General features: G+C 39.0%; 1 protein-coding gene across 9 annotated transcripts in view; it reads right to left on the minus strand.

Annotated features, from left to right (window-relative positions):
• Nucleotides 1–17,377: 17,377 nt before the first annotated feature.
• Nucleotides 17,378–18,364, minus strand: part of RhoGAP100F (Rho GTPase activating protein at 100F) — a 331,548-nt gene continuing 330,561 nt past the window's right edge. For 8 of the 9 annotated variants that reach the window (XM_067083319.1, XM_067083325.1, XM_067083323.1 and 5 more), the window contains one exon: nt 17,378–18,038. In XM_067083319.1, the coding sequence (XP_066939420.1) occupies nt 17,521–18,038 (518 nt within the window). In that variant the 3' untranslated portion in view covers nt 17,378–17,520. Of the gene's footprint in view, nt 18,043–18,364 lie in introns of all 9 variants that reach the window. The other variant, XM_067083326.1, reaches the window with a different exon arrangement.

Below are 18,364 nucleotides of genomic sequence, written 5' to 3' on the forward strand. Positions count from 1 at the left end.
ATATACAGTATATATATATATATATATATATATATATATATATATATATATATATATATCTGTGTGTGTGCATGTCAAAAGTCGTTATACATTAAAACTGATAGTACCGTTTAATCAATAGTTGCTTCCCTCTCTTCGGATACTCTAGTAAAAAATACATATATATTGGAAACGGTTTAACCCAAAAGTTATGAATAAAGCATCTTCAATTTTCCTTTTACGAGACCTAATATTAATAAACAAGACTTCAACTTTGGTTGTATTCGAGACACACAGGCATTGAATAATTCACATTGCGCAATTGCAGCTCTAGTTTTGACTGCAGCTTACCACTTCAATAAACTCCTCCATGAAATCACTATTATTATTATTATTATTATTATTCCAGTAGATGAAACCTCTTCACATGGAACAAGCACACCAAAGGGGCCATTTACTTGAAATTCAAGTTTCCAAAGAATGTTGGTTTCAACCTCCCACTGCAGACCCCACACTGCGGCAGTAACTGATCATGATACAAAGCCAGTGATTTTTCATCGCCCTGAGGGAGACGCGGACCCGCTACATCTGAGTGGTATTCCACGACACTAACCACTACACCAGCGGACCAGCTACATCATTTGCACCTGATTAGAGATGCCCCAGTTTAACTTTTATAAGTAAGTCATGGCATCGTCGTATTTTCATCTCTAGAAAGTTAATATAAGCATACCAATACACACTTCTGTATTGATGCTATCTGTCACCATACTTATAATGAATTATGTTATAATGAGGAGAGAAAGAAAGAGACTCATCTGGTCAATTTTGTTCGACGTAATAAAACTTTTTTCGCGGTTATTTGATAAACACTCATTTAGCTCTTATCGTTGACGATCGATCTTGAACGGATTTTTATCAATTTCAATTTCCAGATTCAATTTATACCTACTCAACTTCCAGCTCAATCCAATTCTCCGATTACGTTTTCCAAGGTTCAGTGACTGCCTATTTCACTTCGGGTTCCACCCAATTCTTCGAACACATTTAATGAAAATATAATTAAGCCTCCTGACTTTAATCAGTATTTTGGGAGTTAAGGTTACTCCAAAATTTATCCAGAAGAATGTGTATGGTAAAGAAAATTACATACCTCTCTAGGAAAAACATCGAATCATTTTTCTTATCCATCTGTTTAAGTCTTTATGGCCGTAAGTGTCTCTCCATGTTTTGTAAAGCAGTATTTTAGTTTGATACGATGCTTATCAAACTAAAATACTGCTTTACAAAACGTTTTTGTTACGATGCGTAACAAAAACATTTTCTTTTACACACACACACACACACACACACACACACATGAGAGAGAGAGAGAGAGAGAGAGAGAGAGAGAGAGAGAGAGAGAGAGAGAGAGAGAGAGAGAGAGAGAGAGAGAGAGAGCGGAGTCGACCATCAAATTTCTCATTTTCTATGTAGTTAGAGTCAGTTATAGAAAACTGTAAAATTACATTTTTATTGGGTGACTATCATAAACTTTAATGAAGCCATTTAATCCAAGGGCAGTAGAATGATTGACATACTCATACTTTTAAAACAGCAACAACACAAGAAAACGGATTAAACTTTGACAATAATAATTATAATATTTATGCATCTATATAAAATAATAATATCGTGGTTTAAACTGAAGTACAGTTGTGTACATAGTACGAAAGAAATTAGTAATTTTATTCAAAACGTTAAATAACATGCACAGATAATAATAATAATAATAATAATAATAATAATAATAATAATAATAATAATAATAATAATAATAATAATAATAAATGGTACACAAAATAAAGAGGTAGCAGCGTCAACAGCTAGAGTTTTGAGATTTAGGAAAATATGAATGAGTGATTGAATGAATAAATGAGTTAATAAATAAACAACTGATTAATAAATTAGTAAAATGAATGAATGAGTGAATAGCAGGTTATCTCACGACATAATCTGAACTCTTGACATTAAAAATGAATAAATGAACGTAACCTGTATACAAAATTATGGCCATGAAAATTAAAATATGAAACCTAACGTAAAATAAATCTTTTACAGAAGGCCAGCTTCTGGAACTCAACAATAAAAAAATAACTAGATCTTTTACAGAAGACCAGCTCGTGAAACATCTAAAAATGTCTGTGGTATCACATACAACTTTTTCAATAAGTATTTTGGCAAGAATATATCTGCTATCTTACTCCTAACCTCTAAGAGAGCTATACCTCATAGTTTCTTATAGTTGGGGGCATTCAGTTAAAAAGCGTCTCACTGTCAAAGGTTTTTGTCCAATATCTCTGACAAAATTTCTTTTATCATCACGAAATCATTGCGTATAAGTTGCTATCGCCTTAGAGGCACATCTAATGCAGCTTCTCTTAGTATTTTCTTTGTGACGCCTGTTTTAGTAACCATAAATCAACCAGTCATTGATATTTTATTAGTTTCCTCATTACCGTGCACACCCAGGAATGGTCTACAATGCATAAGCACAAGATAAGCAGTTGGGAAATACATGGTTCACGTCTGTGATTATTATAATTATTATATCAATCATAAAACACACCAAGAGGGCAAAGATGTCAATGGATGCCTCCTAACCCTCCCTAACCTAACCTAACATAGGGCGCGGATCCTAACTTGGGAGGGAAGGGGAGAAGGGTTCGGGGATCCAAAGGCTTTATGTTGGAGAGGGGGGGTTGGTTGTAAGCTCCACAAGTCATAAAAGTGACAAAGAAATTCTAGTCAGCCTGACCTTCCACACTAGGCCTTGCTGGCTCAGTCTTCCCCTTAACATCTGCTCAGCACAGTCCTTACCTTAATGTTAGAAAGACTACGAGGCTTGAAGGCACACATTTGTTGTTCTTGTCTCAATCACGGTAATCCAATCAGTAATGTGATCCATTTGTCAGTGAATGGGATTACGGCACTTCCAAAACAATAAATGACTTCTTTATGGTTGATTTTGCACATGAAATGAATACAAATTGCGAACTTGACACTGGCAGTTCTTACACGTAAGGCAACTACTGTTAAACTGGATGTATTGGGCATTGAAGACGGGCATGGGTCAGAAATATCCGTGTTCTGGGAAAGCTGTAAAGTTTTGATGGGCTAATTTCACCTAACTATTACGTGCAGATAATTGAAAATCGCTTAAACAAAATGCGTAACGCATGCGAGTATTGGTTATCACCTTCAATGTCCAAGAACTTACGGAACAGAACACCTTCAAAGCAATAACAATGGATTTAGAAAAAGATGCAAGTCTTCATTCTTTTATACCGTCCACGGATATTATCAACGAGTGCATTATGTGCGTCGTCGAAAAAAATAAAATAATCAGTACCTCTGAATATAAGAGAAACTTCGGCGAAATCTATAGACTGTAAACATTTAGATAGCCTAACCATGAGATACGGCTGACGTATATAGCTTAACTTATTTACACGGTGTGCCATTATTTTCAATAAAACTCATCCAGAACTGTCTATATACTGGTCAAGCAAAACTGGTGAACTAAACTTTGTCATCTTACTCATAAGACGCTCTGGTCTAGCTGAATGCCCTCAGTAGCGCCATTGTCATAGCCTATTCTATACACAGCCATTTCAAAACTTCTCGTAAGACCTTCCCAAATGAAGTGTACGGTTAATGATAATGAGAGATCATTTCCTTCAGAACACATATGGCGACAGTTCATTAGCTATTAAATGAAACTTGACACTGATCGTTACACGTAGTTTCAGAACAGCAGCGAACGATAAACAAACACTAACAAAGAAAGTTGTGTACTGGGAGAGTGAGAGAGTTTTTCCGACTGGGTAATAGGCTGTTCTGTTGGGTAGATTATAATGACTGTTCTGTAGGGTGGATTACTAGATGGAAACTGAAGAAAACCAAATAATAAATGAACGAGGAGTGAGGATCTATGAATACCCATAGGATGCAATAAACAGATAGTTCTTTCGTTATAAACGATTCAGGAGAAACGAAATAACAGGCCTAATGTTTACAGATCAAAACGTGAGTCTTCTCAGTCACCTTGATTTTTTTTTTTTTTTTTTTTTTTTAGTATTTGATCGTGCATAATGCCACTTCTGACTCCAGCATTTGTTTCAGCAATAGATAAAAGATATTCAGTACTTCCAGAAAGCTAGGTATTAAATGCCGTTTGGCCTAACGTGGAATGTCAACAACTCCGTGAGATTTTCTGTGTTCTAGACTTAGCCATGCATCTTCTACTGCATATGTTTTTTTTCAAAGTTATCATGATATTCGTGTTTCCAGCGTCGGTACCAACATTCACCTGAGGTCCCATGAAACTGCATTGCCAGTACCAACAGTCTTACTCTATTTTCAAACTGTCGTGCAGTCTTTGGCTACGTCAAAGATTATCATACAGGGCGAAGATCCTTTGCGAAAGTTTCCACGTGTGAATGTTATTTTTATTTTATTTTGCAGTTGTTTACTTTTCTTCGTTTGTAATTTTCATGTGTCTTTCATCATTTTTTTCTCCTTCTGTCTGATGCATGTACATTTTGAATTGTAATAGTAGTAAAACTCTAGGAATGTTTTGTTATATTGTCGACATGACAACTTCCTGTATACTTTCCTCGGCAAAGCCTTGCACTTTCATTCATGATACCAAAAAACTTATATCTGTGGGTTGCAAGATTAATTTAATTGCCAGAAAACCACAAACATTTTCATCAATCTGATTGAGGGCCAAGGAAAAAGTCGTTGCTTATGGTTAAAAAAAAAAAATGTTGATTCGTCAACAGTCCAAATTGCAAGTTGCAAGTGTTTTGGGGGAATGAAAACTTCCCTTGTTGGTGGGTGTTGAATAGAGATTGAATTGAATATAGAATGAGGTTATTCAGCGCTGAAACGGAAATTGACAGTAGAAGTTTAAAAGGTGTAACAGGAGGAAAACCTTGCAGTTGCACTATGAATCAGTTGTTAGGAGATGGTGGAAAGTGAGATGGAAGAGAATATGAAAGGTGGTACAGTAAAAGGAACGAAAGGGGTTGCATCTAGGGGCCGAAGGCACGCTGCAAAGAACCTTAAGTAATGCCTACAGTGCACCGCATGAGGTGCACTGATGGCACTACTCCCTACGGGGGTTGGTGGGTGTTGATATATATAAATCATGCTTCCAATAGTTTTTGGCAGTATATTTATGCATATATAATCAGATTCTAATAAGGTCGTACGGCTCCAATTGTTGTCAGAGCCGTACATAATCAGCAAACATCTTCAGAAAACTCTTTTATGTAAATTTCAATGTCTTAATAAAGAATAAGTAATCGTATGTTCACCGATTAGTTTTTAAACAAAGGATGTAACTCTGTGAGCCAGCTGAATTAGTGTTGTTTTTATAAATTGTCGGAAGCTCTTCAGATGCCGAACATACTTTTGACAAATTTTGCTAAAGTCAGCAGGTACCTGGCGACTGGGACTTGGACGCTAAGCCAGCAATTATTCTGATGGCCGTTGTTCACTGTAATTACTATTACACGGCATCCTGAGCTCTTTTACTAGTGCTATAGTGTACTGTGATACAGTGAGAGTAATAGAGTAATAGTAGCATTTTTTGCTTGTCAGAGCAGAATACTCCTTGAATGTTTCTTCAAAATATAACTGCACAATGATAAGTTATTGCGGTACATGCATTAAGAGCTTCTTGTTGAGCAAGATCTTCATTGTAAACACATCAAGCTCAAAAAATAAAATACATCAGGAAAGGACTAAAATAAAACGCCCGAGAACATGGAAACTGTTTTTATTCGAGAAGGAGGCAAAGTGGGAGGTCGCTGCTGATTCTACCCAGACACCCTCATTTAAATTTTTCCCCTCTTCAGACCCTCTTAACTCCAACATACAAATGGGGGGCGAGAGACCAACTGTATATAATGTACCAGTGGGGAGTTTAAAATAAAAACAATAAACAAGAAGGCGAACGGAAAGAAAATATATAAAAAGGTGAATAAATGCATATTATTGATCCTTTTTTAAACATTCGACTTATTCACTCATGTAAGTTCGCAGGTTCGAGAGTCTTATTTTTTTTTAAGGATTCACACGACTCAAAATTCATCAAAATTCATTGAAATTCATTAAAATTCACTAAAATATACATATATATACCTCATTGCCACATCTACATGAGTTAGGTCACATCTGCCCCGTTATAGATGTTCACAGCCATTGAGTTGAACTTCGCTTTGCTTTGTGTTGTGGTTTTTTAGACCTTGTGGGCACCTTGTCTGCCAGAGACCCCGGCCTTTTCAAGGAGTGATGAATATTTTGGGTAAGGGGGTGGGGAGGGGAAGAGGTGGAACAGGTGTCACAGGGAATTGGAGGGAGACGAGAGGTGTCACTCGGGTTGAGGTAGGGTCAAGGAAGGAGTGGAGATGATGTTTCGGTAGGATTGGGAATGGGACCTTGACCTCGTCTGCCAGAGACCCCGGCCTTTTTCTAGTGGTGAAGGATACCTAGGAATTGAAGGATAAAGGACTCGGGGAGGAGGGGGGAAGGGAGAGGGGAAGAATGTAAAATCCACAAGAGGGCAAATTACTGCCACCAGAGTTCCCAGCCTTTGATGAGGGATGAAAATCTTTCAGAAGTGTAGGAGAAGGAGGAGCAGGTTTGAAGGACGTCTAGTTTTCCAGGTCAGGTGACGTAAAAATGAATAAGTATTGGAAGATGAGGGGGTGGGGGGGTGTATAGGGGGTCAGGTCAGGGGTGGGAGCAGCTGGAGTTGAGAATCACTAGGCATATTTCTTTTTAATTAAGGCAGGATGAGGAGAAGGGGGAGCAGAGAGAGAGCGAGTCATGAGGGTGTCAGCTGGGCAGCAGACCAGAGCGACACAACCTATACCCTTCCCTACTCAAAGGAGAAAGAAAACATGGGAAACATGATATGTAGGAAAATGTACAAATAGGAAATGTTTTTTTTAATAGTACGAAGGGAGGGGGAGGTTTTTTATCATTATTATTTTTTTTTTTTCAAAAAGAGAGCCTTCCTTCTTTTTTCCTTTTTTAAAAGTAGGGTTTTTTTTAACGGACTGATGCGAGAAAAAGGGAAATATGGAAATATTACAAACGTAATAAAAGTATAATATCCACTTATATAACCAACATACAAGACATTGTCTGTGGGAAGATGAGCATTATTTCTTTCTTGTTTTTTTTTATTTATTTAATACACTGTACAACTGTAAGGTCTATGAGGCAATGTACAACGTGTCGGACAAAGACAAATAATAGCTGCTGCGTAGGCCTATTCAGATTCCAGGGCGGTTTTTCCCCATCTCGACCAATATACAATAATAATTACTCATTCTTCTCTTTTCCCCCCCTGGGGTCACGTGACTACCCCCGAGGGATGGGGGAACAAAACGCCCAGAATTCCTTCGAACCTGATGAAGCTAAAAAGACAGCTATAATATCATCTTTGGTGAAAGTCCAGTCCTGTCGGAAAACAGGATGCTCTTTTTCCATTATTTTGTAAAACTGTCTGGTAGCTAAACACTTGCACCATTAATGAAGGACTGGATATTGTCACACTCTTTGACAACGTCAGCTGGCGGGCTGATTCAGGGGCTGAGGATTCTGGGATACTGATTTAATTCTTTCTTGATCTGTCACTTTCTTTCTCTGTTTTCTTATCTCTCTCTCTCTCTCTCTCTGCCTGCATTTAAGCGGTTGAATGTAAACCGGCAGCCTTTTTGTTTATTTTTTTTTTATTTTTGTTTCCGAACGGCTGCTGCTACCGCCCCTGAAAAAAACAAATCATATTTACACAAGTATCAAATGTACATGACGCACTTAACTATTTACACATCTAAACAATGCACCTCGAGGTTACTGCGAAAATTGAAGAAGAAGAGGAAAGGTTTCCCTACGCAACGGTACACTGAAATATAAACTACGGTACACTGAAATATAAGCTACGGTACAAAAATACAAAAAACTCCGCTTTGCGATAAGCTAAAGAAAAAACTACCATTCCTCGGACATTTGTTTCTCTAAAATTAGCACGGAAATAAAAAATTATAAAAAAATCCTTTGTTCGCTGTACAGAATATTCTTGGGGAAAAAACCTTAAAGTACTTCTTCTTGTTTTCTGTTTTTAGTAAGGGAGAGCATTTTTTTAATGCTCTACGTTGTGATAAGGGTTAGAATTAGTTTGTGATCAGATTACTTTCAGTTTTACCAGTTAAACGTTTAAAAATAGTATAAAAACAACAATGAAAACATTAAATGGCTTTCATTCTTCAAATCCAGTGAAGGTATCAGGTCCAATTCAAAGTTTTATATAAGCTATAACGACTTCGAACAGTTGTCAATTTCCTCCAGCAATATATAGAAAATTATCACAAACAAAAGCAATATTTGACAGATAAAATTCTTTAAGCAATAACCGTAGAGTTACAAAGTGTTTTTTAAAAATACTAACGACGACACCTCAAAAATATATACGCACTTTAGAAAGATGCTACGAAACTAATGCCAACACTACCGCTTATATCTTTTTTTTTTTCAGCAAGCGAGAGAAATATTTATGGTTATATATAAGCCCAGCACCTCAGACCCAAATCAGTCCACCAGCCGCGTTTGACCGAGCTGAATGAACGAGAAAACATAATAAATTAAAATATAAAAATGAGGAGAGGTAGTTTTAGGACACTGACCATGAGGGAGGTAGTTGGCTCCTCAGACCATTGAGTTTTATTGGATGCTTACTTCGTCAGCTGTCAGTTTTTTAGGCATCAGATCACGTGACCTCTCTGTTACTGAAGATACTACTATCAAGTTCTTTTATCACTGTCTTTTACTTTCGTATGACAGGGGAATTAAATTAACAAATTTGGTGACATAAAATGGGTCATATCAGGTCAGTAGAATTCTATAAATGTGGAAAGATATTCGACTGAGAATGGGTCATAAAAGGTTAGAAATCTTTTGGTAAAGCCACTGAACTGTCAAGCATTTTTGCGTGTGGCCAAGGGTGCTTACTTCCAATGGCTTCTGAAAAGACGAATTTAAACACTGAACTGTCAATCATGTTTCATGCGGCTTCTGGAAAGAAGAATTTGAATCACTATGAAAGAGCAGCTCAGAGTGAAAAGACTGATTGGGGCAGTTGACTTAACAAGCATCCAGGAAAACTGAATCTTAACTGGGGTTCTGCATGGAAGTTTTTTTTTTCGGGTTGGTAAGACTATGGAAATTTCTAAGCTTAGTTGGTGAAGCCGTAGGCATATAAAGGAGTTTGGCACATCATGACCAGAGGAGGAGGAGGAGGAGGAGGAGGAGGAGGAGGAGGAGGAAGAATGGAATGAGGAAGAAACAAAGGGCATTCGGTGGAAGATCCCACACGTGCGAGAAAAGGGGCAGAAAAAAAATTGAAAGAAATGAAAAGAGAGAAATTGACCGGACAAAATCAAACAATCATTATCATTATATTTTCTAGATTCACATGAAAAGCTTCACGCATCATTCACAATCTGTTCACCCAAAAAATCGATGAACGGAGGCATTGAGTGAACTGGTCCTTGTTATGTTTTCAACTTCTTCTCCTTGAGGGTTTTTTTTCTTTTGGGGGGTGGAGGGTGAAGGGGGCAGCACTGGAAAAACCTCGCGTAAGAGAGCATTACAAAAACGGCACTTAAAAAAATTCTTTTTTTTTTTTTTTGAGGGGATGGGAATGTATGACAAAATGCGTATAGGGGTGTGGGTTTTTTTAGGGGTAGGGGAGGGAGGGAGGGAGGGAGGGAGAAATGTCAGTTCACCTTGCCTTCTGGACCGTCAAATGAAAACACTGATATGTACAAAGCACAGTCAATTCTTCATAACCATTGAATCCTATTTGGTACACTAACATGAAAAGCAACTACCATGTTTTAACTATAGCCCTGATTTCCTTGTTATTGTTATCTCTAGTACACATGGTTCATAGTCAAAAAAATTTCTTATTTATTTACCTTTTTTTGTAAATATAAACAATGGATCCATTCTTTTTAAAACACTTTCATTTACATAGATTAGCTGCAAGTTCGAGAGCACCTGGAGATTGAGGCTCTGAGCCAGTAGAATCATTTGTTATTTATCTGTTATTTCCTTCAGTCTTTCCTTCCTTCCTTCCTTCGTGTGGCTATACAATACTTATACTTAAAAATCCGATAAAACAATGAGAGAGATCAACAGTAGCAGCAGCAGCAGCGGCAGCATTATTTCCGTCTCCTTCGCACAAAATATTGTATACGAGAAACATCTGTTCCATATGTATTTTCATCAATTCACTTGGCGTAGCTCACAGCTTCACTCTCCATAAACAAACCTATTTAGTGAACAGTCGTGCGTACTATATACAAGACAACAGAACAACATCCGCCTCTTGAATAACCTGGCATCACCTTTTTTTTTTATTTAGGGGGAATGGGGTTGGGGGAGGGGGGAGACTTCAGTTATTCATTTCATATCCTTTTTGGGTTGCTGAAGAAAACGATAGAGAGGAGAACTTGACATACACAAGGGGGCACCAATGAAGAGATTTTTGGGGGGAGGGCGGCGGGGGAGGATTGAGAGTGGAGTTGGGGGAGGGGGGTCGGTGCGCCCTGCAGAAGTTGGGCAAGAGATGCTTCAAAATGGCCTCTTCAAATTCCTTCTCCTTCTTCTTTGTCTTCTCATTCTTCCTCTTCTTCTTGTGGCGGAGAAAATTGAAAGACCTTCATTATTGTGTTTGAGTTGACCAAAAAAAAGCATCAGTTTTCTGCGGGGCATCACTACTGCTGCTGGTGATGGTGGAGGTTTTTTTTATATATCTTCTTCGTCTCTTCATAGACAAGAGGGCACTGCAAAACATCTCCACCTTTTCTCACGAAGGCACCGCCAGCCATCGCCATCAAATCGTGTCTTCAGATCTGGCGAGAGAGAATCCGCGACGCGCGTGACGCGTTTGACGTACGAACCCCTTCTGATTGTGGGAGGAGAGACAGAGCAAAAGGGGGCGTGGTTAAAGGACAATGTGGGAGGGGTTTAATGGATAAGGGGGAGGAGTCAAAGGAGGAGGGGCGTTTCCAGGGAAGGAGAGGGGGCATTTCCACACCACTTGACTCTAAGGCGGAGTTGGTGAAGACAACCTCACTCACACCTCACTCGGATTAGTAAAACCTTATGTAACAACCTCTTTTTTTAAAAAGTTATATATATGCATATATATATATTGTCCATCCATCTTTTTATAAGAACTGTCGTTCACGTATTTTTAAGGCAAGAGAGAGATTGGGGGCAAGCTCAAACACACACACGAAGAAAAAACCACCACCATCCTTACTACTAGAAGCATGCCGTCTACGGCACTCTCTCTCTTTCTCTTCGCAAAACAATCTCTTCCGTAAATTATTATCGATATTATTATTATTATTATATTATTATCACCAGGTCCAACAATTTCACCAGAAAGAAGCAAGCAAGAGTCTTGTTCCGAACGCCTCAGGCCGTCAACCTTTCACTTGAGACAGCAACTTGCCTTCCGAATCAGCACTGAACCTCTTCGTCTTGCAACTTGCAGACAAGATAGCAATTCTCTATTAGTATATATGATACATAATGACAAAATATCGTCAAACAAACAGCTTTTTTCGTTTATGATACAATCAACAGGCAAGCAAGCATACCCCACATACATTTTTAGGTCACCAATCATTTGTATCCCTAATAAAATCACTCACAGGCCCTTGGTTTTTATATATATGTGTATACATATACTTGTATATATATTTGCTTCTATATATATATATATCTTTTATAATTCTTCAAGGCCTTTGGTTTCCTAAATAAGACTAGGACTGCCATCAACAAGGACTATTTTTTAAAACTCCTGTCACAAATAAGAAAAAAAAACACGGAACATTCTGTAACAGTAATAATATCTATCGTTTCACTCCTGCTCGCTCCTTGAAGACACAAACATTCACCCTTGGAGAAGATTCACATCGAGTTTTGGGGGGGTTGGGGGTTGGGGGGGAGAGAGGGGGGTGCATGAGTGAATGAGAGTGAGAGTGAGTGAGAGGAGAGCGTATGGCTGTCGAGCCAGTGACTGAGAAAACCCTCCCTTTATTATTAATTTCTTAGTTGTTGTGACCCTTTGAACAGTGACGTCAAAACCAGCCAAAGAGTTGGACCAACCATGCATTTGGACTACCACACGGTGCGAGTACTAAAGGACACTGGCCAGTGATGGGTGACAAGAGAGAAAGTAGTAGCGAGGAGAAAGTATTTAGAGAAAGCTGATGTTAAAAAAAAAAAGAAAGTATGCAAAAGTGGTTACACAATCTCTAGTTTAGATTTACATGCTGTGGTGAGGACACTGGAGAGCCCACACTCTCTCGAAGGAGGAGAACAGACACAGAGAGAGAATATGTCTTCTTCTAGAAAAGAAAACATGCTCTTTCTGGGGTGGAGAGAGCTTGCCCTTGCCTCCACTCAGCCTTTGTGGATCCAACACAAAAAGTTACTGCTCGTTTTACACCTTGATCTGGGTCATAATATGAAATGGATACGTGCCCAGAGTTTCTCTGTACAATGCATTTTCTGTGACACTTGACAAAACTGGGGTACACATTACATTCAACTTGAACCTGAAATGCGGACAACATTCCTCACTTAATTTATAGCTCATCTGCGTTATTAAAAGAGAAGAAATCACTAAAAGTCTATTTTGTGGTGAGCTTCAAGACTGAGATCAGGCAAGAACAATCCTTATGTTAGAAAGGAAAGGACAAACGTTACTGTGGTTACAGTTTTATTGACTATCAGACACTGATGAATCATGATTGGAGGCACATTTTAAAAATATGTAAAAAATTCACTCAGTTCAGAATGGAATATTATCTGGAAGGGGTACAAAAGATATAGAAAAAAGTGAAAATCTTTCCTTATGAAAGAGAGACAGAGGCTGTAAAGCTGTAAAGAGTCACAGAGTCACAGAGTAGCTAAAGAGTTGAAGAGTCAAAATGCAAAAGTGTTCCGCTTTGTTTTGAAGCAGGAGATACGAACCAGAAGAAGGTCCAAAGTAAACAAAGTAAACAAACAAAGGAGCACAGCAGAAAAGTAAAGTGGAAGGTTAACGGAACCGGAGAGATCTTGAATGATCTCCCAAACAGAAAGGGTAAGAAATTGACCAGTGTCAGGTGTGCGATGCTTCTATCACAGAATGTTCTGCTTAGCTCACTGAACAGTCAGAAGCTGAGTCAGCTGTTTTACGCGATAGTCTCCACAGCATAGTGGCAAATTCTACAGTAAAATCTTGAAAGTTTGTTCATCTAGGTCATTTGCACCTATGAATTTTGTTCAAACAGTTACTTATCTTTATCAGAATGCTTCAAAGCACCGCCTCAGCTTCCAAATTCTTCTGAACTAACACGAACATTCTCAGGGTATGAGGGGGGGTTCAGAATAAGCTTCCTTTGAACAGGGACACGCACAGACAATTAACTCGTATTCTACATTTTAAAAAAAGGAACCTGTGCGCATTGTTTTGTTTGATATAGTTCTAGTGGCATTCTCATTCTGTGGTCAAGTGTTTTGTATCAACGCCGATAGACTTCTCCCTTTTGTTTTCTCCTGTATACAGAAATAGATGCAATCTGTAAACTGTAAACTGTATCTGTGTGGGCGTGATGTGGTTATGTGGGCACTTACAGTTTCTGTGGGCATTATCAGAATAAAAGAAAAGAGGTTAAGTGGTCACATATATCATTTATTAAACAATAAAATAACTATTGGTATTTCCTCCTTGTTTTGACATTATATGAACACTTAAAAAGTCCTCCATAACCAATCCTGTGGTAGTCAAGTGTGAGCTAGACCCCCCTGCCAACTCTGAATCCTCAGAGGAACGACAAACCTCTCTCCGAGTTCCTTATGACCTTTAGATATATCAGCATGCATTTGAAAATTTCTGAGCTAACAAGAATGATTATCATTATCATTATCATCTTCATTTTCTTCAAAAAAACACTGGAGAAAACGCACAAGTATAATGAGTATACTTTAGTCACTCGAGAGTTTTTATAAGGTAAAGTGGAATACTGGTTAAGTTTGAACATGACAAATTGCCTTACCTCATCTAAAGGTTCACATCTTGCTATGAATGCTTATTATTGTTTTTTTCACTAGGCATGGAAAGCACAATGGAAAACTGAGGAACACAGCTGTATACCTGATCCTTTGCTTCTTCGGGCGAACCGACAGATAGGCCTACGAGGAACAGTTGCTTGATCATACAATCAACCTGCAGGCAATTGGTGCAAGCATATAGTAAAGAACAAAAAGGTGGATTCAGCTATTGTTGAATGTCTGTGTATCCAATAAATTCATGAAAATAGTAAATGAACCAAATCAGAAAAGAAAGAAAATGGGAATACGGTAGAGTCCCAATTACAATAGAAAACGGGAATGCAGTTGAGTTGAGGAACAACAAGCTAACATGCCAGCGTTTGGTTAACATTTGTGGGAACAGAGCGTCCTTGATTGACAGAAATTTTCCATTAATACCCAAAGATACTGAATGCTTTGGAGCTCAAATATAGCTAACTGCATTTAAATATACATTTGGTGTGGGTTACCACAAATACAGCTCTGTAGAGACAACACAGTACTCGGTATTTAAAGCTTAAAACCTTTACATTATAAGCAATTTCGTGTTGAGTATATCTTGCAGTTTTCATTTAAGTCTTACTCTGGATAAGTGTTGACCTTGCCTTTTAATTTTAAGACATTTTTTTGACAGTTTTAATGCATTTTATAAGTGTTTGGTAACTATACAATGTACAAAATTGAGAGCTGCCATTTTGAAACATTATGGCCTGTTCTAACCTGCCAAACGACAATAGGCTTCAACTCACTTTACATTTACTAAGAATCAAGCTTATCAAAAAAAAAAAAAAAAAAAAAACAGAGCAGATATATTGGAAATACAGAGCTTAGTTAACATAATAGAAATTGTGTTATGTCTTGTAAACAAATGATTTGTCTAAGTACGTCAGTACCAAATGTACTAATGTGTGATTGTTTGAAGTAGGAGGAAAATGCACCAGCTATCTCTGGTTGCCAAGGGCAGTCCAATCTCACAGGATAACAGCTGATAACGAAAGGAATTCTCTCTGATACCTAATAACCTTCGTTTTATGAACACACGTCTGCTGCATTGATGTACCTTAAGGGGAGTTTATTTACAAATGTTTATACACCTACAGAACTGTCTTGCCTGACATATGGTTCAAAAACAAATACAAAAAATCTCTCACTTTCACGTGCACCTTTCAGAAAACTTTCAACAATAAATCTGGCAGAGTTTCACCCCGACACAACTAAAAAACCGCTAGAAATTAAAAAACGATGTCTAAAAAGGCAGTCAGATTTACAGAGCACCAAATTTCTTAGCAGTGAGTCAGAGATGAATGAGGTTAGACAAATGCATATTCAGAAAACTTTCCTGATTCTTTAAGAGGCTTGGTAAAGCAGCCTGCAAAGCTGACATGAGAATCTTCATGGTTTAAAAAAGTTATTCCTTTACTCCTGCAGTGACTGCACGAAGACACTACAGAACGAATACCTTCGCGGTATACCAATGAACCACATTAACCAAATGATCTGGAAAGACCATATCCTGGTGTGAATCTAAGGTTGGTTTCTTTCTCCTCGTATGTCTCATTAATTAATCTTAATTTTGGTAAATTTACCCAAGACAATATCAGACGAGTTTTCTGAATGCGCTTTGTATATAAACCCGGAGTGAAGAACATATTTCCTGATATATATATAAAAATGAGGGGAAAATAAAAGCACCCTGTTTCAAGCAAAGGTGGCTTTTACAAGAGTAAAAACTTTTATCAGTTTTCTTTTTCCATTTATTTTACTTCGTAAAAATGAGGAGAAAATGTCATTGACAAGCTAACGAGAGATCTGCTACCGTGGACAAAGTAGAGAGGACACTTTGTGCCATAAGTTATCAACCGGAATGCAGTAATAACCTAAAACCATACCAATGCTTGTGTACATGAATGTGAGCAACCTGGTACCACATCGTCTGAGATGGATTACACTGAAATTTTCACTCGTAAGAGATTTCTTACGCGTATTTTTTGTTGCATTTACCCTGAAAGAGAGATTCTTCACTGTTTACCCCAAAAAAGAGCTAAGCAGATTTCATACTTTGACACAACGAGTGAACAAATATTCCTCTATCCTGTAACAATGAGTGAACGAGTCATTACACCAACTACCACGAGAGAGAGAGAGACATTGCCCACTGGACATCACACGAGATTCTTGGGACAGCACAACTTCTCGAAAAGGTACCCCACACATCATCTGGCTTTAGCCTCACAGTCTGTACAGAATAAAGTCAGGCATGAAGAAATGGAAGCCATTAGTAACATGGCAAGGAGTTTGTAATGCCATACCAAAATCTTAACACCACTGACTACGGGCATGTACTGAGAACCTATTCTTAATCAGACAGATAGAGAGTTAGTTATTTTCAGCTAGTGTTAGTGAACTAATTGCTAATCCTTTATTTCGGAAACGACAAGGGGCGTGGCTCGTAGATATTTCACTTGATACTGGGATCCTCCTCCTCGCGGGGAGAGAGAGAGAGAGACCTACTGATAGACTACAAAACAATCCCTCCCCCCCTCAATGAGTTGAAACACTGGAGAGCCATCAATCTGATTAATGAATACTTTCTAAGCACACCCACTGACTACAAGCTCTTGGCAGTTATCTATGGATAAAATTCAACATTACTCCATAGAGAGAGAAACATTAATTAAAAGTTGGTGGCAGTGATTAGTAACACAAGTTGCATAAGTCCCGCTGAGCGCTCGCTCTGTTTTGGCCGGTGACCGAGTGTGGCAGAGTTTGCAAGAACACCAGGTATGCTGTGACAGCGCATTCCGGAGGAGGTCAATGCTGCCCCTAGCTAGAGGAGGAGGGATGAGAACCCTTCCCTCTCAGCTGCAACACCTTCGGCTCTCGGGCCGCCAAGTGTTACAGCGAGAAATTTGTTGCTGTTGCTTTTTCGTAACTAGGGATATCATTGAGAAAGACCCGCAAATTTCCACGTGAGGCGCAGATGAGCTGTTGACATCGTGGCCAAAAAAAGGTGTGATGTGAGGGCTTCAGCTGATGTCCTCAGGGCTATATGCTTTGGTGTTTTTTGTGGATCTTTTGTTTCGTCAATTTAGCAGGACCTATATATATATATTTTTTTTTTGTATTTTCCGTCAACTTATCAGGACCACTCTGGTGAGTTCGGATCTTGGCAAGTAACGACATTCAGAGCCTAATACAGTATATATTTATATATATCATTTTTACTTTATTTATTTATTATTATTATTATTATTATTATTATTATTATTATTAATAATCATCTCGACAGAAGGATGCCGCCTCTAATGTTTGGCTAAGTGATTGAGGACCTCAACTGGACGCCGTGCCAGCCTCATCATCCTTGTCCTCTTCGGTCTCTGATTCAGGGTCGAGGCTGCTGCGGGTGGCAGTGAGAGCTGATGATGGCGACGCCTCCGCCCCCACCGCCGGCCCTCCAACGGGCAAGGAACTGGTTGGGGCGGCAGTGGTGGTGGATGGCGGGGATGTTATGGAAGAGGTGGGTGTGGATGTGGTGGAAGTGGAGCCTGGAGCCGAGGGCTCGCTCGCGGTGCCTGCCCCTCCCCCTCCTCCCGAAACGTCCACCCCCCCACCCGTCGAAGTGGTGGCCGGGGCTATGGCGCTCAGGACGAGCTTCGACCGCAGGTTAACAGGAGGATTCGGGGAGGAGTCGCTCTCGGACCCGGGGGACTGGCTGGTGGGCGTGGTCCTGGGCGTGGTCCGGGGCGTGGTCATGCGGCTGCCGGAGGAGGAGGCCCGGTCTTTCCGCCTCCCCGAGTCCAGGTGTGAGGGCCGCGCACTCCGAGCACTCGCTGCTTCCGCTTCCCGAGCTGTCTGGAACAAACAGTGTAACAGAACTATTTTGCAAAAAATAGTCGAACGGAAAATTTCTGAGCACGCGCATGCGTGCAACCAATAAGACTACAGTACGTAACGCTAATCTTACGAGAGGAAGAACTCGTCTTATGAATACTTAAACTTAGAGGGTCTTAACTTAAAAAGGTCTCTATATCAATATATTTTTTCACAGAGGGAAAAATTAAAAATATAAGATAGCTTATCGTCACATTGCAAGACTAAGACTATATCTTAATTATTATTATTATATTATTATAAGTCAGATTAATGTAAACCCTCTTAATATTATGCTATTCAA

This window comes from Macrobrachium rosenbergii, chromosome 40 (assembly GCF_040412425.1).
Source record: "Macrobrachium rosenbergii isolate ZJJX-2024 chromosome 40, ASM4041242v1, whole genome shotgun sequence".
NCBI classification, from domain to species: domain Eukaryota; kingdom Metazoa; phylum Arthropoda; class Malacostraca; order Decapoda; family Palaemonidae; genus Macrobrachium; species Macrobrachium rosenbergii.